We start from the raw sequence: 25,213 nt of genomic DNA on the forward strand, positions 1-25,213 counted from the left end.
GGACCTCTACTTTAGGCATTTCAAGGGTGGGGCAGCATATGGATCTGCCACAGAACTATACATACACCCTTCTTGTTACTGTTTTGTTACATTACTGATTACAGTAGACCTATTTGAACATTAGGTTTTTAATTATTGTTCCATCAATTTATGTAATTGTCCAAAAACATGATTAAAATTTCTAGCAACATCTTTTATGCTGTACAGCACTGAATTTAAAAAAATTTAAGAACATTTAAGAACATCCTGAGGCTGATTTTTCACTAAGCATCCGATAAATAAGAACACAATCAGTCTGACCTCTGAAATTGTGTGTTCTTATATACGGGTGTTTACTGTATCGTAGTAAATTAGAAGTAAATGACTTTAACAAAATACCTCATATGTCCATGAGTGCACACTGAGATTCATGCTATTTATGATAAGCATCACAAGGTGTTCCCATTTGTAAAAAAGTCACCAAAACATGCATAATAATGTCAAATATGAAGTAATATGAAAATGACACTTTGTGATGCTTCTCATAAGGACCATACATCTCATTAGCATTCAATCCTGGACATAAGTGCCATAGATGCCATTCTAAGAGATGTCATAGCTGGCTCAATCAACTTGCAAGTCAGAGATAGATTGAGCCTGCCAGATGCCATTGTCAATATTCCTGGAACGTTAATTCTTCTTTGATACACCCCTTGAACATCTAGATAGGGTTACTCCAAAAAGTATCCTTGACATGCTGAGGTCTATTCTTGTGACATTCAAGTTCAGAAAGACAGTTAAATCCTTCCATAAAGAATTTGGAGCTGACTTCACAAGGCGTTTCTTTGTTCCTGAAATTAAATCAGTCACAGGTAACCCACATCATGAATGTGGAGACCACAATCGTCTGTTGAAGAGAGTGGGAGCATGTATCAGAAATGACAACTGCCCATATCAGAGTTTTGAGGCATTTGTAGAGGCTATGCATTCACCCAAAATTGGTCTTACCTCCTCAGCACTTGCAGCAAAAAGAATGAATTTACAGTTGATATAGAAAGACTCCTTTCCCATCATGTGACTGATTTCTTTTAGAGAAAAAGGCCACGCAAACGAGTGCCAGTATGTGAAGGTTGTTGCTCATTGACATGAATCATCTGACAGAAAAGGCATATCACAGTTCAAGAGGAGCAGTAGAGATGTAAGATTTGAACTACATACTTGATAAATGGATGGCCCGGCATAAGGATGATAAGATAGATTCCACAGGGTTTTTTTTCTTTCTTCCTCTTTCCACAGTAATGTGCTGGTGATACCTTTATTCAGAGCTTCAGTTTTGCAACTGTTTACTCAGTGCAGCTGTGTTTCTCATTGTTGTGACTGAATTCTGTGCTATGATGTAAATTGTCTGCCATTATGCTATTTGTTTCATTTTTTCATCAGAGGTTTCACAAGAGACGTAGTTATTGCAATTATGGCAAACATTGAAGGCAAGGAGCTGAGGTGCCAGAATAATGAAATTGGACATCCTGGACACCAACATACAGAAGTAACAGAGTACCTCAAGGTATCTGCACCTGCGATTTTGGGTCATTTTTAAAGGCAAATACTGTGGTGTAAATGACATTGCAAAAGGCCCTCTAGACACTTGAACACTGCGAGTTTTGCGTGACTTGAACACTGCGAGTTTTTGCGTTACATTATAATTCATTGTGTCATACATGTAGTATGTTCAGCTTTCTTGTGCGAGCCTGCAATGCTTGTGGTTACAGTTGGCCGCCATGTTTTGTAAGGACAGAGATTTGGTGATTAAAGCCTAGTATTTCTGCAGGCAATCGTCTCTTCTCATTTACAACAATTTAATCACCAGTCTCGATGGACAAAGTACTCCGTCCGGAGCACCTGGAAATGGACCCTAGCAGTGGCGAAGCTTCAAAAGAATGGCTTCATTGGAAATGAACCTTCGATAACTTTTTGGCTGTCCTACCACAAAGGGACCTCGACAAGCTCTCGGTACTGGCGAATTACGTTTCTCCCTCAATCTTTCAACACATCGAAGAGTGCACCGACTATGAGTCAGCAGTAGAAATATTACAAGCTCTTTTTGTGAAACCTCGGAATGAAATCTTTGCCCGCCATATCCTTGCCACGAGGTGCCAGCAACCTCACGAAACTTTGGACGAATTCCTCCAAGCTCTGAAAACACTTACCAGGGATTGCAACTTCCAAAGTGTCACTGCTTCTAAATATTGCGAAGAAAGCATCCGTGACGCTTTTATCACTGGTTTACAGTCACCTTCAATCCGCCAGAGGTTACTGGAGAATAATACGCTAGATTTGAAGGCCATATTTGATCAAGCTCGTTCTCTGGAATTGGCTATGCGTAATTCCAAGTCCTACTCTGGTCCTCCTTCATCTGTCAATGCAGCCATTCCACCCACCACTACGGTGGATCAGGAACAGATAGATCCCAGCATGCTAGCTGCGGTAGGGTCAAATGGCTCACCTCAAGCGACTACCTGTTTCTTCTGTGGAAACAGCAACCATCCTCGTTCAAAATGTCCTGCCTGTGATGCAGTTTGCTCTAATTGTCAGAAGAAGGGCCATTTTGCAAAAGTTTGCCGTGGAAAGAAGATGAGCAAGAATAAAGTTTCAGCTGCAGCCTGGTCTCCTACACTTGCCACAGTTGGTGCCCCTGAATCCCTTTCAAAGTCTTCAGGAACTGTAATCATCCAAGTACTGGAGGTCAAAGCCCTCTTTGATAGTGGTAGCACTGAAAGCTTTATTCATCCAAGGTTGGTAGAGAGGGTAGCTCTTACCGTTCATCCTTCATCTGGTACAGTATCCATGGCTACATCAGCATCTCGTACAGTTAGTATCACCGGTACCTGTGTCACTGATCTCTCCTACCAAGGACGTAAATATGCAGATTACAAACTGTCCATCTTGCCTGGACTTTGTGCTGACCTAATCCTTGGTCTTGATTTCCAATCCCAGCATTCAAGCGTCACTTTCCATCACGGGGGCTCTGAACCACCTTTGGCTGTCTGTGGTTTTAGTAAACTGAATATAGACCCACCTGAGCCATTTGCGAATCTGACTGCAGACTGCCATCCAATTGCCTCAAAGTCTCGAAGATACAGCCAAGAGGATTCCGCTTTTATTGACGAGGAAGTGAAAAGATTACTCAAAGAAGGCATCGTTGAACCAAGCCTTTCACCATGGCGGGCACAAGTCGTAGTGACTAAAGACGAGAATCACAGGAAGAGGCTAGCGATCGACTACTCACAAACAATTAACAGGTTCACACTTCTAGATGCTTTCCCATTGCCCAGAATAAGCGACATGGTCAACAAGATGGCCCAGTACAGAGTATTTAGCACAATCGACCTACGTAGTGCGTACCACCAAGTACCGCTTAAGAAGGAAGACAAGCCTTACACAGCCTTTGAAGCTCGAGGAAATCTCTATCAGTTCACTCGCCTGCCTTTTGGGGTCACCAATGGAGTAGCCTGTTTTCAGAGAGAGATGATGAAGTTTGTAGATGAGAATGATCTTGAGGCCAGCTTCCCTTACCTTGACAATGTTACTATTTGCGGCAAGGACCAAGAGGACCATCACACTAACATGGAACATTTTCTTGAAGCTGCCAAACGCAAGAACCTCTGTTATAACACAACCCGGCGTCTCCCCGTCTTCGGATACACCATCGAGGAGGGTACCATACGGCCGGATCCTGATCGTCTACGGCCCCTGCGTGAACTCCCCGTTCCACATGACTCAAAGTCCATGAGCAGGTGTCTCGGGTTATTCTCCTATTATTCACAATGGATCCCAAGGTTCTCGGATCAAATCAAGCCAATTGTTCCTTGCAGGTCGTTCCCTCTGCCTCCGCCAGCTGTTGAAGCATTTGAAAGTCTCAAAAAGACGATAGAAGAAGCTGTTGTCACCGCTATTGATGAGACCATTCCCTTTGAAGTCGAAACTGATGCGTCCGAAGTAGCGCTAGCAGCCACTCTCAACCAGAATGGAAAACCTGTCGCCTTCTTCTCGCGAACTCTTCAAGGCAGTGAACTGAAGCATGCATCCATAGAGAAGGAAGCCCAGGCCATAATAGAAGCAGTGAGGCATTGGAGACACTTCCTTACTGGAAGACACTTCATCCTGAAAACTGACCAGAAATCGGTGTCCTACATGTTTGACAAGCAGCACAGCGGAAAGATAAAGAACGAGAAGTTCCTGCGTTGGAGACTCGAACTCTCCTGCTTCAGTTTTGATATCGTCTATCGCCCCAGCAGAGATAATGTCCCAGCTGACACACTGTCCAGGACTACGTGTGCCATGGCCACTGAAGATTCCCTCTTTAAGCTTCACAAAGCACTCTGCCATCCAGGCATCACCAGGCTAAACCACTTTGTGCGAACCAAGAACTTACCTTATTCCCTCGATGAGATTAAGATGACAAGCCGGTGCCCTATTTGTTGTGAATGTAAACCTCAGTACCATCGCCCAGAGAAGGTTCCCCTTATCAAAGCCACTCAGCCATTTGAGAGGATCAACATCGACTTTAAAGGCCCTCTTCCGACAAATAACGGAAACAAGTACTTCCTTATGGTTGTTGATGAGTATTCCCGGTTCCCATTTGTTTTCCCATGTCCTGATGTATCCACGAACACAGTCATTAAGTGCCTTACATCGCTGTTCTCACTTGTTGGAATGCCAGCATATGTCCATTCAGACCGCGGAGCTTCATTCATGAGCAGAGAGTTACGGGAATTCCTGTCTTCAAAAGGAGTAGCTTCAAGCCGAACTACCAGTTACAATCCAGAAGGAAATGGGCAAGCAGAGAGATGCAATGGTGTGATATGGAAAGCAGTTACTATGAGTTTGAAATCCAAGAACCTACCATTCAAGAACTGGCAGGATGTCCTCCCCGATGTGCTACACTCTGTTCGTTCTCTTTTGTGTACTGCCACCAATGAAACTCCACGAGCGATTCTTTGGTTTCTCACGCCGATCATCAGCTGGCGCCTCCATTCCCACCTGGCTAGCTACACCTGGCCCAGTGTACATTAAACGCCAGGTACGCACAAGTAAGATGGACCCTTTGGTCGATGAAGTGGAACTACTCCAGGCAAACCCTCACTATGCGCATGTGCGCTATCCTGACGGTAGGGAGACGACAGTGGCCACAAAGCACCTTGCACCCAAGGGCCACATGGAAGTTGTCGAGGCCCAGCCAGCACCAGAATGTATTCCAGAGGAAGCAGAGAACTTGCCCCTTGACACACATGCGAGTGTTACGCCTGATGCAGAACCATCGTCTGTGCCCGAACCTGAACTTGAACCTGAACTTACACCAGTACTGAATTCAGAACCTGTACGTCGCTCCCAATGAGTTCGTCGTCCTGTAGTTAGACTTAATCTTTAAAGGACAGGGTGAATGTGGTGTAAATGACATTGCAAAAGGCCCTCTTGAAGGCCCTCTAGACACTTGAACACTGCGAGTTTTGCGTGACTTGAACACTGCGAGTTTTTGCGTTACATTATAATTCATTGTGTCATACATGTAGTATGTTCAGCTTTCTTGTGCGAGCCTGCAATGCTTGTGGTTACAGTTGGCCGCCATGTTTTGTAAGGACAGAGATTTGGTGATTAAAGCCTAGTATTTCTGCAGGCAATCGTCTCTTCTCATTTACAACAAATACTGCATCCAAAATGTGTAAAATAATGAAGATTCTGTCAATAACATACAATCTCATTCATGTTAAACTTGAAAGTTCACCTGTCTCCCTCATATCAGACCCCCTGTGGGGGATCTCGGCTTAAATATTAACCCGCCCTAAGAAAACAATTCACAGTTTTTATTTAAACTGCGCAAATAATTCAAGATGTAAAGACATAGTCATGTCTGTACAAATAAAAGCTTTATTTCTACGGTAGGGTTTCTATGATATGTCAAAGAAACTCAAATTATTACAATGTGACTGAATGCATACTTTGCCAAGTCAGAACATAGTTGTGTTGGCCTCTATGTTAAGACCCTATCAAGCGTTTCCAAGTTATGTCCTTTAGCCTGCCAAATTTCATTGCAAAAGAGCCACTTGATTCCCTAAAAAATCAAATTTTCTGCTTACAATCCCTCCAGGAGGCATTATGATAGAAGTGAAAAGCTATCTAACCTTTGAATTCTAACGATATCACTGGAAACATGGCGTTCAAGCTTTCTGCCGCCAAATTGGATTATTATCTGCCGATCAAATGAGCTGTGGATGCCTGTTTTACTTGTTTGGCCCCCACCCCTATTCCCCAAACTTGCTTTCTTTGTCAGTTGCTAAGGTATGTCATGCTGTGTCAACTACGTCATGCTTGTGCCAGCGTGAACTATATCCGGTTGAGTACGATAGCGTCGAGCGATCATGCTGCGTAAAAAGAAATGCAAGATATCCGATAAGTGCAAAAGAAAGCAAATGTTAGGTGAGAGATCAAAGAAAGCATTGGAATAGAGAGGTTTAGGAATTAATACAAGAGTGGCGCTTGAACACGAGTGCAGTATATTACCCCTGGGAAAACAAAGTACAGGATGCAAGAGTGTAGGAGAAGCACTTGCCTCTAGTAACTTGAAAGACTGGTTTCATGACGGAACAACAATGACAGAAGAGGCACCTCCCGATGATGATTCAGAGTATTTCTTGAGTTCAGACGAGAACGTCAAAGTGGCGTCAAAGATGGAAGAAAGAAAGGGTTTCATCACTTGTTTGTATGTGATTCCACACAGCTGAGTGATTTGGTGGATCAAATTAATGCCCCATCAACGTGTTCAACTGATGGATGCAATGGAACGTAAACATTATTTTTGATTTCAAGGAAAGTTGTTTGATTTTTCATCGTTTGAGTCACTGAAGAAGCTTTCACAAAATAAAAATTATCACACCTAATTGGGAACTATAGAAATTGTTCACACCACGGATCCACCTCTTTGATATGTTTTCTGCTTCATTCATCAGTTGATTTTATGCCACTTTTTTCCGATTTAAACTCAAAATACTGCAATTTAAAATTTACCGCACAACAATACTTGTCATAGTGAATGGTTTGAACCCAGGGGTATCAGCAGTTCGTACAGTGTGATGGTCCGGGTGAGTGTAGTTCTGAAAAGAACTGTTGTTGGTGACTGACATTTCGACAACCTGAGCGGAAGTCATCTTCAGAGTCAAGTGAATTGTGTTTGTCAGTCGATGATGTTATAAGTCTGTTCTGCTGAACGTGATTGGTCAGTATAGCCATGATGGTATTGGCTGAAAGACTCGTGTAGTTTGTCATCAGTCATTGGTGGGTTTCGATCCGTCTATTGTTAGTCAAATCTGTCATCTCACAGATAAAGAAAAATGGATAAATTAGAGTAAAGGTAGTTTATAAGAAGTACCAACCCAATTTCAGACCACATTCATCAATCTTTAAACTCATTTTCAGACAGAAATTCCTAAAACATTGCATGCTTCAAACCCCATGGCTGACAAGAAAGAACCATTATCCCCCTTTTCCTGAAAATGACTCTATTTTACCAACGTTGCTCTCTTGGGTGTAGGTACACATCTTGAAGTTTTTTGTAAGTTCAGCGCATTTCTAATTGTAGGCATTCTTGTGTTGGCCAAAGTTGAACAGGTTGGTCTTGGTGGCTCTCTCAATGGAGTATTTACGTACAACAGCTGCACCCTGTGAACTGTGAACTTCCAGGGATCAGCTCTTGTCGAAGGTTCTAAAAGAACTGTTGTGAACCTTGCAATAGGAGTGGCATTCTTTATCTCTGGTCATGGCTTTCCAAAATTTGACAGAACTTGAAGGCAGTTCCTTGGAATAAGCTGTGTTTCAACGAACAGATCATATGACATTATCAAGCTTGTTTACCCGCACATTACTGCAATACTGGATGACATGTGTGAAGAGGAGAAAGATAGAATACCAACAAGCCAAGGATGAAGGTTCCTGTGTGAATACAGTTTGGCAAGATGGCGACTCTAGCTCTGCAAAGTCTGTGAGTCAACATCACCCAGATGCAAAAATATACAAGTGTGGAGGACATGTTGATAGGGTCCACACAAACAATTTAAAAGAGGCTGCCAAGAGGAAAGAATTTTCTGCAGATGTAAAGAACAAGCTAAAGGACAAGTTTCCTGGCATTGGAATGCTAAAATGTAAATGTGAAAGGCACAGGTCTGGTAGTAGATGTATGTCAGAAAATTTCATAAAGGCAGCAAGAATCAATCACTTTTGTATTCTCCAGCAGTCCAGTAACCCTGCAGAATGTGTAGAATGCATGAGGATTCTCTCACAGTAACACTGCAGAGACATTCATACCTGGGATGGAGGCTCGTGTGGATTTCACCCACAGCATACATGTACATGTAACAGATGTGACAAGGATGAGGAGCCTAGCTGTGAGGGGAAAGACCATCACACCAAGTTCCCATTAACATGTGACTACGACTGGCCCCCTCAGTGATACCAGCTAAGGAATGAACATGCTTTCTTACTTTTGAGATTTAAAAGGTAAAGTCTGCATGCGAGCCAAGTGGCCCATCAGGCCAGAGCTTATCCCGGTTTCTGTAGCATGAAGCGACTAGGAGTATTTCTACTCCCCCCTGGATGGGATGCTAGTCCATCGCAGGGTTACCCCCAGCATTAAGTTCGCCGGTACCCATTTATACACCTGGGTGGAGAGAGGCACTGTGAGAGTAAAGTGTCTTGCCCAAGAACACAACACAATGTCCCCGGCCAGGGCTCAAACCCAGATCGCTCGATCTGGAGATGAGCGCACTAACCATGAGGCCACCGCACCTCCCCTGAGATTTAAAAAGACATTTCAAAATTCTGTTCATCCATTCTCACCAGTACTTTAATTCCCAAATAAAAGTTATAATAATGAGGGTGTCTTCCAATGGGTTACACTACATGACCTTGACAAATGCAGGGCTATGTCATGGTAATATGACCTGGTGTTTTGAAGTTCGAGAAACCTCAATACCATTGGGCCATTGATCCGTAGAAGTGTCTCAATCTCCCTATCCTGCCAGCAGTTGTCCAGGCTCTTAGTGAGATGATCAAGGAGGGGGTTGCTGAACTTGAAAACTGAAAATCTAGTCATGCTAGGACCCTCAGAGTTCAAATGATGGTGGCAAGAGCCGAAGACCAAGAAGCCAGGAAAAAATGGGTGAGAGGTCAAGCAGTTCAGCACACCTATGGAGAAGATGATGATGATGATGAACCGCAGGAACAGGAAGAGTCAAACCATAATCAGTGCCAAAACCTGCTGCTGTGGTTTGACAATGCACAAATCATGCCCTCTTAACACCAAGAAGTCATGAGATGAAACTGTAACCAGTTACATGAAGTATGTTCATCCTTCTTTTTGCTTTGTTTTATTTTCCTTGCCATTTTATTTCAATGAAACTCTAGCTCTCCTTGAGTTAGAGGTAAACAGTCTTTCTGTTATCCAGCAACCAAAGTAAATAATCTGCACAACAACTTTCATTTAGCATTGAAAGGACTTTCATATACATATAGCTGTGTTTTGATTGAAGACCACTGAAGTTGTACTTGTGTTTGTTGTCAGCATTGTTGATTAATTAGTGAAAAAAGTAACTGAACAAGAAAAGAAAAGAAAAGAATGAAAGCCAGAACAATTCCTCTTGAAATTTAACTGCTTGAATTTTCTTTGTTGTTTCTCAGTTTTTAGTCAAATGTCACAAGAAAATAAGATTACTCAGTCTATCAGTTTAGGGGGGTGCATATTTGAGGTATGAGTTCGCGAATATGTGCTATATAGACTTCATCATCAAGCAAGGTATTGTTGAATTTCAAGAAACCACAGCCCTTTGAGATCGTCACAGGCAACGACATAAAAATAGATTGCCTTATGATCAGGTGCAATCAACACGGTAATGCCAACTTTGCTTACATACTTTACCGAAGATTTTGCCTGAAGAAAAACCTGTAAGAATTTAGATTCGTATGAAAAAAGTTGTGAATTCGGATGGCGGGCTCTGTAAATGTCAATTAAATCAAAGGTTTCCATGGCGGTTAGTAGCAGATTTCTAAGGGGTGTAGGTTTCCAAAATGCTCCGCCTTTTTTGTCTCTTTTTGTTAGCATACAGTTCCAATCACCTCAAATGACAATATTTGCTGTTTCGGACTTGTCTACAATGAAATTGTTTAATCTGTGGATGAACTCTAGTTGTTCTGATTGGTTGTTAGGTGCTTTGATGTCGAATAACGAAGTTTTCACACCATTTAAATGTGTGGTGATTAAAACAATTCTCCCACCAACTCTCTGTGAATGCTGTCACGTTTTCATTGATGAAAATCTTGCTGGCTCGAGCTTGATCTGCTGCTGTAGCATCTGCAAATATATCGGCAAATTGTACATTTTTCAGTTGAACTCTGTTTATAAAGAGAAGATTTATGACTAACAAAACGTACAATAACTGGGCTGGATTTCTTTCTTTTCACTCAATGGCAGATGTTGATATTGTTGGGTTTTACTTCAACATTCAACGCATTGGCGATTTTGAGTACTGCACCTTCATTTTCACGAATACTTTCAGGAATACCGACAATTTTAAGCGAGTTCTTTCTCAAGTATCGCTCTAAATCATCCAAGCAGTACAGGTCATCTATTTCATCTCTTTGCAGGGAGATTTTTCATTTAGCTGCATCAAGTTCAAGTCTCAGTTCCTTGTCGGTGTCTTGCACATCGCTTAGCATGGTCTTTGTCATCAACAGCTCGCTTTCCAACCTCCTTAAGCCTGGTTTCCATATGATCATCCAGATCGTCCCAATCATTCCAGTTGTCTCAAAAAATGTTCAGACGATCAGGAAAACTGAGACAATTGCTGGTTTCCATATGACCGCTTCAAAGACTGAAGACGCACGGTAATCAGCGATGTTCCTGGGTCCGACAAAAAAATTTGGTGCGATATTCGCAAACAAAATGTTGAATGTCAACTGCAGAACGAATCTCCTGGCTTGTTATCGTATTCTCTTCATTTTGGGCTGTAAAAGAGCTCAAAGAATCCCAAAGAGACACAGATTTTGGGTTCAACAGATATATCAGAAGCGAGAACAATTTGGAGCTTACCATACTCTGGTACAAGAGCTTGGACTGCATGACAGGGAATTTTTCTTCAGGTAGGATTTTCAAACTATGTGGTTTGTGCAAGTTAACAAGGAAACTGACTGATGTGAAGTATGAACTTATTGTCTAGCTAGGTTCACAAGAATGTCCCCGGAGCGTTTTGAAGACCTTTTAACCCTTGTATTGGTGACAGAAAGCATATCATAAAGGACTGCCCAAAGCTTCCACAGTATTGTCTTATTGGCAATTTGTGACGCTAAGTATTGTTTCACATTTGCAGATATTGGAGGATTTGGCAGTACAAATGATGCTAGTGTACTATCCTACTCCGTGTTTGGTCAAGCATTCGAACAACACCCCACAGAGTTAAACCTCCCGAGCCCTTCCCTCCATGGAGACAAAGATCTCCCCTATGTCATTGTTGGAGATGGATATTTTCCTACTTAAGCGCTGGCTCATGAAGCCATATCCTAGCAAAAACCTTGACCAGTGTCAAAGAATTTATAATTACAGGCTATCAAGAACAGGGCGAACAATTGAAAATGCATTTGGGATATTGGCAGCAAAGTGGAGAATATTCAGATGGGCAATAAGAGCAGATGTTGCTTTGGTAGAGAAAATAGTGCAAGCCACAATTTGCCTTCACAATTATCTGCACTTGACAGAGAATGCCAACTGTACACCAGCGGGGTTTGTTGTCTGCGAAGACAGTAGTGGGAACATAATTCCTGGTGACTGGAGGAGTGAAGTCAACTATGATGAAGGGGGTCTTAGACACCTTAACCAGATTGGAGGCAATAGATACACATTTGAGGCAAGAAGAGCACAAGATGACTTTGAGTCACACTTTAGCAGTGCTGAGGAGGAAGTTCCTTGGCAACTGCAACATGTCCAGAGTTATGGCAGAACCCGTAACTAAGGAGTGCAATGACTTTTGGCACTTAAATAAGCCCACTTGTGTAAGAGTAGATTTTATTTCCCTTTGCTTTTCCTTAAATTTATATTGAGCAATTTTAAAATAAATGCTACTCTATCTGTCAGTCACAAAGTATAACTACTATGTGTTTATCTGAGTCAATTCAGCAAACAATGGGTACAATATAGGTTGCTGGGTTTTTAATTAGCCAGCACATAGATCAAGTTGTTCACCCCTATCCATATATTTTACAATGAATCTACAATCCTAAGTAAAATAATGATAGACAGACAACATAACTGTGGCTGTGAAACTTGATTATTCTCCTACGCATTTCACCTCGCAGACTTTTTCAGGTACAAACACTAAATGCTTGTATTTGGGCCATAGCTAATGACTATTAATGATGATGGTCACAATAGTGAAGGCTTGGCCGGATGTATAAAAGAAACAAGTGAAGCTGATAAAGTTTACAGCTGTTGGGAGGAAAATCTAACACGTGCCCCCCTCCCCCCATAACAAGAACAACAACAGGGCACCTAATCGAATAAATACAGTAAGTTTAACACTAACTTCAAAATTTAAAAACAAAAAAATTACTTTAACTTTAACTTAATTCTTCATTTAAGAATTAAGTTAAAGAATTAAGTTAAAGTTAAAGTTAAATTAAATTAAAGTTAAAGAATTAAGTTAAAGTTAAAGAAGTTGGAGAAACAGGCATTCCAGATTGCAAGAGACTCTCATTCTCACTTGATCTTTCCTCATATTCAAGCAAGTCCTCGACATTGTTTGGGCTTTCTGCTTCTTCACCATGATCTGCATCACCTTCGCTTTCATCACAACTCTGCATGTTACTAACAGTGGATGGTCGTTGGTTGATGTGGTTTGCCAATCAATCCAAATTACTAAACTCTGCTGGAGACGGGACAGCATCACGTCCAGAACCAGATGGAACACTTTTTTTTCTGGCTCAGCTGCATCCAAGCCAAATTTCTCTCCTATTGCTTTCCAGATATTCATTCTTGTAAACTTACTGTTATAGTCCTTACAAAATCTGTTAAAAACTGCTGGATATTTTTGCACTTCTTCCAGAGTGATGTGTTGAACTCCGTGTTTTCTGCTGCCATTTTGAAATGGAGCACATGAGCTAGGAGTTATGGGATATGAGTTATTTCTGGGATAGCCTTCAATGGCCATGATCATCTCAGTCATCTGAGAGTGTTTCAATATGATCGCTTCAAAATTTACACGATCATCCCGATTGTCCAGATAGAACTCAATTCTATCCAAGCTATTGAGGTCGTCTCAGTCATCCAGGTCATTTACAATCGTCTGGACATTTTTTGAGACAACTGGGATGATGGGGACGATCTGGATGATCATACAGAAAACAGGGTTAAGCAACAACTTCACTTCACCAACTCCGTTCAAGAGTTTGTTGTTTTCCTTGAGGATATTTTCTGTGGTTATTTTGTATGCTAATGAGGTAAGTTTGAATGTTGTAAAGATTGGGTTCATTTGTAGTGTCAACCTCTTCTGCTTGTTCAACTTCTTCTTTGCTCTGTGCGTTGTCAGTCATCATGTTTGTGCGCTTTGCCACAGATATTTCTTCCTCTGTAGAACCTCTTGCACCTCTCTTATTCTTTTTACCTTTTGTAATAGGCATTTGTTTCCAAAGCAAACTTATATAACGATTCCAGGTTTGCAGAGGGAAAGATTTCTTCCCTCTCAGAAAACGTGACTGCTCCCAGCTGTTGCTCACATGCTCTCTCATGACATATGTGATGTAAGTTGCATGTCTTGCAGAGAAAAGATTTCCTGAAGGAAAGGGGTGAACAAGGACAAGAAAAAAGAAAAACTGTTCAACCACTCATGTTTATTTAAAACTTAGATGGACTTAGATCTTAGATCTATTGCATCTTGCACCAGAAGCAAAATACCTACTCTACACAGAACAAGCAAGATAGTGTCTCCTCAGAGCCCTCAGTGAGGTTTAAGTCTTTGGCATTGCCCAGACACCTCAACAGTAAGACACACGGCAAGGCTGTACAACTTGAACAAACCCTGAGAGGTAGTATCTTTTCAGAAAGAGGTGAGCAATACACAGCAAGGCTGTACAACTTGAACAAACCCAGAGAGGAAGCAGAGATGAGCAACAGAAAAGCTGCTGAGAGCAAAACCACTGAATGTGACATGCGCAATCTATATTTCTTGATGAAAGAAATAGATACCAAACCGGAAAGTAGCCTGTCTTAACGAGCTTGTAATATTGCCAGGGAGGACGAAATTAAGCTCTTCCAACATAGGAGTCAAAGAGTACAAAAGGAATGATGCTAGCATAAAGAGATGCAGTTTGCAATTCCTTCCTGTCAGAGGCTCAGGCAGCCATAAGTTTTGTACTACTTGTTGATGACTTCACAGATATCTCTGTGCAAGAGCAAATGATCTGCTTCATCCAATGTCTTGATCAGAAAACCACCAAACACACCAAGTTTCTTTTTACAACTAACTTGTTAAGTACTGAAAGCTGCAGTTCTAATGCTCCAACAATTAAGGCAGCTTCGTTTCAAGGACATGAAGATAAATTGCTAGAAACCACAAAGTTTGCCTCTATCTGTACTCATGGTCCATCAGTTACGACAAGTGAACATAATGGCTTGCCTGGACTTTTCTGCAGAGATTTCCCTATGATTGTGACATTCCACTCCATCTCTTACAGACTAGCTTTCACAAGTTGACTGCAGTTAAACGGGAGCTCTGAAAACAGCACAAAACTTCACGAGTTACAGTACTGCTCAAATGTAAGTTACCACTGTCTCGCGACATGTCTTGTTTCTCTCCAGATGAGTCTTGTTTCTCTCGAAAGTCTCGTTTCTCTTGAGACGCGTCTCGTTTTACACAAGTCTTTTCTCATTTCTTGCAAGTGCACTGTAAGTACTAATCATTTGCATTGTAGTAACACACAATGCCAGTGTTCGAATGCAATGATCGATGAGAGTGTTAAGTACTACAAATTTATGCTTGCAAATTGCTTTGAAGGGTAGATTTACACATGCAGCGAGATTAAGACACAATCATAGTTCGATTTGTTTATTTACAGTGGCCAAACTTAAAATTGTAAAGCCAGACTACTAAAACATCAGTACCACTGCAGATCTAAATAAAATACTATGAAAGTTGGCAATCAACATTTCAATCGGTGGCATGCTTGTGCTTAGTTAAAGCATTGCATTTGCAAATTACATCGCAGGTCAATTTACCCATGTTGATATTAAACCATAATCACTGTTTGATATTGTTTATTTACAGTGGTCCAACTGTAAAGCGAGACTTGTTGAACATTAGCTTGTTTGGACAAAGTCCTGGTCAAACGGCGCATGATAGTCAATGATAGTTGATTCTCTCCTAACTATCATCAACTACCAACAACTATCATTGACATGGTCAAACGGCGAAAGAAGCTGGTGATAGTTGACGATAGTTCACCGCCAGTCACGCAAGCAAAGTCACACGAGCAGCTAGTTCCAGGCTCTTTCCACGTAAAAATGGCATAGCATGAGACAAACTTGTAAAAGTATGAATTTTTCGCAACAAAAGAGGGTGGCAACTTGTTTACTGGTAATCGATTTGTTGGAGGAATGTATGGAAGATGAATTTGGAAAGTGTTGGTGGAAGAGATGACGGACAAGGGAATGGATCAAAAGGAGAAACAAAAGCAAGATGTTGAAATTGGTGGAAGAATTGCGAGTGCGGGACACTGCCGCTTACAAGGAAATGTTTTGCATGAACTTTGAAACACCTGAGGAAATATTGATCACTACCGGGCCTTAGATTACCAAACCAGCTGACTGAAAAACTTTCATGAACTATCATATGTGTGGTCAAACAAGAAAAACTATCATCGACTATCATGAAGAATTTGAACAAGCTCAAAATGAATGATAATGGATGATAGTTGATGATAGTGCATGATAGTTGGTGGTTGAACAGAAGCGTGTGCTTCAACTATCGTTAACTATCAACGCTGTCATGAACTGTTTGACCAGGGCTTAAGATGTAAGTTTGCAATCAACATTTAAATCAGTGATGCGCTTGTGCTTATTTTAGTCTTAAAAGTTATTTGCCGAACATAATACCTGTATCAACTGATTTGCAAACTCAGTGTTTCATACTTTAAAGCAAATGTTTTCATGTTTATTGGTTTACACTTCATTTGAGATCTGCGATCTGTGGTCGTTTAAGTCAACAATTGAATGCATTTGTCACTTTGATTCACAACAGTTTTGTGAGCTGATTTAAAACGATTCGTACTTTAAAGCGAAAGTCTTCATGTTTCCCAGCTAGAACTTTTAGAAACAAAGATACACATTGAATTGCAAGTTCAGAGACAGCAATGGCATAGTTAAAAAGCAAAATAACAATGAATGAATCATGGTGCCTTAAATCAGCATAGCATTCAAACCAAACAACTTGACGCAAGAAGGTTCGCTTTTGTCACAGCTTTCTTTCTTGGCATATATTTCAAAGGTATTTCTTTGCAGAAATCGAGATATTTGTTTTTTCCCCTTTTGCCACACAAAAATTGACGAACAAGATGCCAAAAACAAAACATTTCTTTCATTTGTCAAGTTGCTTCCAACCTTATGCACATTAGCACATCTGGGACATGAAATCCACACACATCTTTTGCATTCTGTGCTCCATTTCTATCTTGGTGGTTTTTGCAACATTGATTTTGAACTCAGTACCACTATTCTGAACCAAACTATAAAAGTTACTGATATAAATCAGATGAAAACCATTTTTAACCAAGCGATAAAATACACAACTTTTAGGAACCTATGGATGTTACTCGCTTGGTGATAATTGTCTCTTTGTCAAGTTGAAAAACTCCCAAGGTAACCATCAAAAATCTCTATGTGGAAGCGGCGATTGAACTCATTCAATGATCTGCATTTTCATAGCCATAAGTATGGAAAATAGCCCACCAAACGAAAAGAGAAGGTCGTTACTACAAGTTGTTTTGATCGCTAATGAAATTTGAGTCACTTGCTCAACATGTTGCTTAGCATGTGATGAAAATCTACCCAACACAAAAGTAAATTGGCGGTAAAATCTGAACAATTTTTTCGCAAACGAATTGTATTACTCTTGGGTTGTACTGTATTAAACCCTCCCTATTTCTCTGTTCTATTTCCTTCCCTGCGTAAACTCAAGGTTGTTTCCTTTGCAAATTATGGTTGAAAATAATGTTCCGCCACAATGCAAACGATGTATGTTAACATGTCATTACAAACGTTTGAGATGTTTGATGCAAATAGAGGGAGCAATCAATACACAGTATCTCACATTCGATGGAACTTTTTGCTGTAGCATACTAGCAGTTGCTTTTCATATGCACGCAAGCTTGTTGCGAGTAATTTACTCCAACACTTAATGCTTCAGTGATTTTACAGAGAAATGAGATGCATCTTGAGAGAAATGAGACTCGTCTCGCAAGAAACAAGATGAGATGTAGTAACTTACATTTGAGCAATACTGTAACATGTGAATCGAAAAAAACAAGTTTGGGAAGAGGAAATATCATTGAGGATATCATGTGGAAGAAACACCTGCCCTTCAATTTCTTCACTTTGACCACAAGTTCAAAACAGTGTGAATGCAAAGTGCTTTCAGAAACAGCAAATCTAAAAGCCAGATCAAAGAGAAATAGACCCATTTTTAGTTTCATCATAAAAACAAGAAACTCCTGTTCTAGTGTCAGTGCTCTTTGTTTGTTGTTTACCCTGGGTTGTGATGTATCTTTTTGTGCATCTCTAGGACCTTTCCGATAGTGCATTATCTTTGAAGGCGTATCTTTCTCTTGAAGGCATAAGAAACACACTGACACTCTTGGCATGACAGGCCAGTAAACATCCGTACATCATACTCTCTTGCTATGGCTGCAAAAGTGAGAGAATACAGGGTCCAAAATTGCAACCAGCTGGTCGGCAATGCAATTGAAAATTAAGTGATAGCAACCAGAATTTTGAGGCTAGTTTTAACGTCTTGAACCGGTTTCAAGGAATTGATTTCATTTTAAATCACAAAACTTTGTTTGGTGTTAAGCAAGAAAATTACCCCTTGTCTCTTCGAAGTTTTTAACTTCCATAAAAATTAATTTAGATCAAAAATGAAGGTAAGATTGTAGCCTATATGACATTTTACAGCATGAAGCACGCTACCGTTTCCACCAGCCCAAGATTTTCGATGAATTTCTGACACTTTTTTACACTCTTGAAGAGCCCCAACATCAAAGTGGGGAGAGACAGTCTAGACTTTGTGATTGATACGTGGAGGGAAGAAAGTCTCAATATAGTTTTAGTTTGTTTGTTTGTCGGCATGCGGCATAAAGTTCCAAGTGAAAGTGGAATATGGCAAGGGTAAATTTGTCAAGTTTTACGTTGAAGCAGACGTTGTCAATGGCATAGTTCTAAACTATTCATTTTCTTCACTTGTGGAGGATATCGGACAGACCTGCAGTAGCTTGCGACATCACACGCCCAGCACTTTGTGAGTATGATGCAAGGATGAAGACGGCGATTTTGTGAACATAAACGAGGATGACAGATAATTTTCAAGAGATGTTTGCTTGTGCTAGTTCAGTAGATCAAGGGCTTTATCAGGAAATAATTCTTAGAGTCAGTGAGCTAGATTCACCTGTTGTTCAACCGTTAGGCCTGGCAAGAAAAAGATAGATTCAACAAATATCATCCTCTGCAAGGGATACTGAACATAAGCTCGACCATTGCTCATTAGAGAGAAGCTTTGTTTGTGCTGCCACATCAACTGTAAAACCCGACTTGATCACCTTTAGACAACGTGAAAACTGAATTAGCCGAAAATGTTCAATTGAAGAGTATTGTTGTTGAGTGCCAAGGAAGAACTACACAAGGCCACTTGTGAAAATGATGCCCTCGACCCTCTCTCAGCTATTCACTCGAGGATCTATAGAAATTGTCATAAATCTGGACATACAAACCCGAGATGTACTTCATCTCCCTGCCTTTCCCATGACACTTGTGGTTTGAGAGACAAGCATCCAGAACTAAAAGAAAAGATATCAGAGCTGCCAAAAGAAATTAAACGATTACAGCAAGAACATAGTGATGCAGAATCAAAGCTGAAAGCATTTTGCCAGTCACGTAAGAAGGCGTCAACTTCGTTTTTTGCAGTCATGTGTCCCAGACTGAAAGTCTGTAATCTAATCAAGTACAGTGATCGCGTTTCCTTAGACCAAGATCTTCTTATTCTGGAAAAAGCGCTGAATGGAAAGATTCCTGAATTTCATACGAGCGAGGATTGGCAGCTACCAGTTCTGATTGAACAGTATCAAAACAGAAATGTTGATGTATATTTGAATAGCGCTGTAAATCGCCAATCTTCAGTTTCTAATGAATGAGCTGACATAGTCAACTGTGCTGATATTGCTTTGTCAACCGTTGTGTTCATGTTTTGATTTAAATTTTGTGATTAACGCCTTAGAGATTAAAACGTTGCGTTGTGTTGAATTCTTTCTTGATACCTGTTGTTTACGTATCACGGTTTGTTTTACATAGTCGCTCAATTTCTGATACAAGCGCAGAAAACATTTTTGAGTAGTCTGCCTTGAATACAAATTTTATTTCTCAGTTTATACCACCTAAATAATAAGAGGATACATTTTTACCAAATATCTTACTGTTGCATGCAATGTATTTCCAAAATGTATTTGTTCTCACGACTTGAGATAAAAATAGAAACTACAACAGGCGCACGAAAATGTCTTGAAACGAACAAGGGTGTGACATGCATTTTTTTATAAATATCAACAAACGAGAAACTAAAATAAATACTAGCTTTAACATCAATTGTTGCGAATATTCAATATAAGTAATGCGCAGCTGTTCTCCCTTTTTTCTCTCATATTTATTTTTATGTCATATATTGTCAGTTTTATACCAGATAGCCGCACTTCCTGTAATACCCTGCTGAGTTTTCTGCCTTGATATGACATATTTCTTCTCCAATTGCCACTTCCGTTTCATTCGTTGCCAACAACTGGTGCAGTCAAAGAAATTGTTTGATTTGGTTGAAACAGTACTCACATGTATTCAGGTGTGGTGAATACGGTGGTTTGTAAATCAACTCAATTCCACATCTATTAAGCATATTTTGCAACACTGGCTCAATGTGCCCGGCATGGTGAAATCCACAATTGTCCATTACTACAACTTTGCCACGCATGAGAGCAGCACTTCCATCAGCCCGGTCAACCTGTAAAGCATCGTCAAAACAATTTAAAAGTTCCAAACCATTTGATGGACCTTGAAGAATATTGAAGTAATCAACACTGACAACTGAATGGAGCAGATTCATTATAAATGTTGCGTTAGATTGTAATGCTGCACTTCAATAGCTTGCACGCTGACTTAAGCATTTCCATACTTGCGATTACCTATTATTTTGATCATGCTTGATTCATCAAAGAAATGAAGCTTACTGGCTGGATATCTAGATATAACTTGTAGATATTTGTTTTGCCGATCCAGTGCTCCTGATTTTTCAGCTTCAAGCGGGGACACCGTCAGTTTCTTCTTACTAAACAAGGTCTCCTCCGAGTCGTCGATTAATTTGCGACGTTCCCAGTAAGTCATTAGGATGTACCACTCCGTCCAACAGTAGCCTATGTTGTATCTCTGATGCGTATGTGCTCAGTTTTATATGCTTTTGCACTAAAATGTATTGAAGAACATTTACGTCAATTTTGCACTCGGCAAAATTAGCACGTGGTATTTAAATCGACAAATTTGTTTCATCATAACTTCTAATAACGTTTCTTACGAATTCATGACTAGTCCTGACCTCTCTTGCAATAGTGCATTGACCTAAGCCTTGGTGGTTCTAATCTAGTATTCGCTCACGAGCAAGAGAAGGGAGGCTCTTCCATTATCGTATAAGCTGCCATTTACGTTTACACATAACTGTATGTTTGCTGTGGATAGAAAAAATAGATTTGTTATTTGAAATTGAATTACTATCTTGCAAAGACTTCAGACATAACTTGTTCATTGCTTACAAATTTCTTGAAAATTCATTTTAAGGTTGTTTAAGAACGACGCGGTAATCTTAAGCCTTGTTCGCGAGTAAATTTCAAAGTGTCTGAAAAACTCCCCCCCTCAATCAAAAGTGTCAGAAAAGTGTCAAAAATCTTTGTCTGGTAGAAATGGTAGCGTACTTCGTGCTGTAATGCCCTTGATCTGACTCTTACGATTGTTAAGGAGTAGGAATCTTTTCATGCAAAGAAACATCTAGAAAAACTTCACGTCTTTGTTTCGCTGTGAAAGAAAAATTTTATTGACACTTTTTGGCAACCACATTTTTCCCTCTGGGCACTGAAACAAAAATTCCAAAATACCAGTTCACCCCTGCCTAAAAAAGTTAATTTCAGACCCTGGAATGGTGTGCAAGAGGACTGATGATGGTACATTGGACACCTTCTTGCTTTACATTCACAACTATGACTATGGAAGGCCCTGGCATTGCATCTTTCTTAATAATTGCCCTTTGTTTCTTTGGGGAGTTCTTTTCTTTATCACTCACAACCAAATACTCCGTTTCAAGAAAAAAAACCAGGTCCAACTGCCCAGGGCAAGTAAATTTTGCTCTTGGGCAAGTGAAAGTGAAAGTTAAGTGGTCCATTGGGCACGTGTAATTTGTCTTAGTAGTCTTGTTGGTGATAATTTCCAATCAAAAACAATTTCAAAACTTAAGACTGCAAGATGAGCAAAACAATGAGTTGAAAGAATTGATAATTTAAAGAGGGGGACGTACGGGGGGTCTGAAAGCCGCAAAACAGCATAAAAATCATAAAAACCGCAACACCGCATGGAAATTTACCAAAATACTGAAACCGCAGTTACAAACGTACTATGGTGCCGTCATCATTACTTCTAGTTCGCCATTCCATTAGAAATACGACCTTATTTAGACTGATTAAAGTGTACGTTCATGTTAATCAATGTATGATCATCACACTCATAAAATACTGTAAAAGTTGACACACGTCTGTGGGACTGACTTCGTTATGCTGCTGTGGAACTAATATCAGTGCGCTAGTGCACGCATTAATACTGCCGAGTTACCCAATTGAGACACATTGATGTTTACAACTTCAACACTGGAAACCAGTCGAATGTTACACAACGCAAGCTTTCCGCAACTTTAATGTTCGGTGAAAATTTGTCAAGATGCTAGTTTTCAAGCTCAAATATCCTAAATACAAGCTCGGAACATCCATTTTATGTCGCAATTCAACTGAATCAACCTTACATTTCATTTCAAATTTTCCAAGAAGAATTTTGAATGACCTGAAGACAACACAGTCAGCCCCATGAAGTGTTCAGTAAAGCAAATGATTGTTGAAGCGTGTAACTCTCCAGAAGCGACTTCTTGTTCCCAGAGGAAACATTGCTGAGATTCCAATCTCTCCTTGAAGTAACATCGTCTCTTCCCGACCATCCTCATAACCACTTTTTCTTGCTCGGCAGACATTGTCTCGCAAGAGGCCATGGCAAATACTGTAGGAGATCTGAACAAAAGATTCCCAGCCCAGAAAGTCAACAAGTCGACATATCATTGGATAAATTGGTTAATCATAGCAATTATTGACTGGAAAAAGTGGAAATTACAAACGGCAAAGCTTGCTTGCACAAGAGTGGTCCCTTGCAAAACATAAACAAGAGATCAAAAGTCATCGGAAGCATCAGGATCCGAGTAATAACTGTCATAACTGGAAAGCACAGACGGCTGCAGACTCTTTTTTACCGATTACCGCGATTGAAAATTTATGAAAACCGCATACTGCTTAGTTTTATTAAACCGCAATAACGCAGGTTAAAATAAAGATTTCCGCAAAACTGCACCAAATATAACGCAAAACCGCATCACTGCAAACCCTTACGCCCCCCTCTTTAAAATCCAAGCATACTTGTACTTTGCTTGCATTTGTCCTCCAATTGCAAAATGATATTGGTTGCCATATTGGATGTTGCATGCAACTGTAGTCTAGCACCACTAATAAAGAAATATGAAATATGTGGTGGATTCAAGAAGGCAACGAAGAACACGAACTTTCTGTATTTCTCTCCATCATTGTCCAATTTGAGTATGAACATTGCCCACCAATAGGGTAAGTAATATGTTAGTGGGAGCAGCTGAAAACGGAAATGTACTGTGCAGAGTTTCCTGCTAGTCAACCCAGTACCAGGACTTTTCCTAAGTAAACCCACTAACTGGGGACTCATGCGCTGGGCCAAACGAGATGGCCATGTTTGTGTTTCAAACACTGCGAACGATCTGAAGGACTTGCTCGGTATTTCTACCTTATGGAGTTCTTGTGTCTTCACTTCAGTAGCTAAGTTTACTTGTATTGTATTGTGATTTTTGCATTCTTGTTCGATTGCAGAATGGTTCTTTTATCATTGGCATTGAAGTGAATTTTGCTCATCGAGAAGGCAGTTCTTCATGCAGGAACCATGGTAGTCATCGCTTGTACAGTCCCCAATGTGTGATTTCAAAACCAATGACATCTCTGAGGCCCTCACCATCGCTCTCCTGACAAACCACGGCTTGGCCCATCAGTGCACATTGCCTAACACAACTGGGCCTTCGCCACTGCCCGTTACTCATGGTCCAAAACTTGAACAGCCCAAAGTAAACATTGGCATCTTGACAGAGGAATGGAACGCGTTTAAACGTCGCTGGGAAGTCTTTCGTATTGGATCAGGCATCAATGATGAATCTGCACCCTCCCAGTTGTTTCAATGTGCAGAAAATGAGCTTGGCGACAGTCTCCTAAAAGCCAATCCACATGCTGCTTCAACCACTCTACCAGACCTGCTGGCTGCCATGCACTCTCTCACAGTAATACCAGTTGCAACCGGTGTCCTATGCACAGAGCTAGTGCAACTACGTCAGGAACATGACAAACCTTTCCACGCATTTACAGCAAGGGTACATGGGAAAGCCGAAACCTGTGCCTCCACTTCAAAGTGTCAATGTGGGAAAAATGTCGACTACACAGACCATGTCATACGAGATATCCTCCTTAATGGGATATCCGACCCAGACATCCACCGTAAAGTTCTTGGGACCAAGAATGTTCTTCAGACCCCAGTTAATGACGTCATTGTCCTAGTGGAAAACAAGATGGCACGCAACGCTCTCCTGTCATGAACCCTGTCTGCTGTCTTGCCATTCAAGCACCAACAGGAACCACTGAAAGAGCCCCCTTCGGCAACCCCTTCTCAAGAACCTTTTCGAGAAAATCAAAATTTTTTTCGTGCCCTGCATTTGGTAGGGAGAGGCAAAGTTTGGTTTTCCACACCAAAAATGGTGTGAGCAAACTACCTTGTTATCAGTAGCCACAAAATTCTCTAGCTCATTCAAAATCCTTACCGTCCATTAGACAGATAAGAGGGCAAAAACAATGAAAATCAACCATGGATGCCACCAGGCAAATCTGCCATATTGTTTTCCCATGCCCTGATTACCCATGATAAACCTTACATCGTGAACAGTGTTTGAACTCCACCAAAGATGAAACAGGTTTCCCACTGCAGAAAACACACAGGCAAAAAATGTAGCATATAGGAAAGTTTGCTGCACTGAGATTTCTCCGACTTCTTTTTGTGACACAAAAGCAAGAATATGACAAAGAACCCAGTAGAGAAACATCTCATCACTATTCCATACTTTATAGCTCAACTGGTCAAAGCTCCCCTGCTTCAAGAGGAAAAGGACTCGGCCAAGTCTCCATATCTAGCCACAATAACCATCAATGCCTTTTGGTAATGCTGGTGGTTCCCTGGGTTTGTTTTTTTCACACACTTTTCATTTTTGCTTTGTGTTTTGCACGAACACAAAGTTATCTTAAGTCCTTGCGGGATTATGTAAGGTCCCTAGGGACATACCTCTATAAAAGGGATCATGTGGTTTGAATCTCGCAGAGGGAACGTTATTTCGTTAAGAGACGCTAAGTTCGTACAGAGAAAGAATCATAACTTAAACGCAAGGTTTACGGATGGGAAAGGTTACAAGAATTGTAAGTAAAATTATAACATATTTTCAGTTCATATTACTTCAAGGTCAATTACAACAATTACGGC

At 40.6% G+C, this 25,213-nt stretch overlaps 2 protein-coding genes and 1 pseudogene across 2 annotated transcripts; 2 read left to right on the top strand and 1 right to left on the bottom strand.

The window, feature by feature from the left end:
• The first annotated feature begins 1,124 nt into the window (after positions 1-1,124).
• LOC145487835 (uncharacterized) lies at positions 1,125-4,151 on the top strand. The gene is made up of 4 exons (XM_081466630.1): positions 1,125-1,177; positions 1,420-1,533; positions 1,971-4,098; positions 4,131-4,151. The coding sequence occupies exons 1-4, from the start codon at positions 1,125-1,127 to the stop codon at positions 4,149-4,151; spliced, it is 2,316 nt and encodes a 771-aa protein (XP_081322756.1).
• Positions 4,152-8,873: 4,722 nt separating this feature from the next.
• Positions 8,874-15,568, bottom strand: LOC145486484 (uncharacterized; annotated as a pseudogene).
• Positions 15,569-18,215: 2,647 nt separating this feature from the next.
• LOC145487249 (uncharacterized) lies at positions 18,216-24,281 on the top strand. The gene has a single exon (XM_081465977.1). It carries the CDS (start codon positions 23,610-23,612, stop codon positions 24,279-24,281), a length of 672 nt encoding a protein of 223 aa, XP_081322103.1. The 5' UTR covers positions 18,216-23,609.
• The last annotated feature ends 932 nt before the right edge of the window (positions 24,282-25,213 follow it).

This window comes from Orbicella franksi, chromosome 5 (genome assembly GCF_964199315.1).
Source record: "Orbicella franksi chromosome 5, jaOrbFran1.1, whole genome shotgun sequence".
Taxonomy (NCBI): domain Eukaryota; kingdom Metazoa; phylum Cnidaria; class Anthozoa; order Scleractinia; family Merulinidae; genus Orbicella; species Orbicella franksi.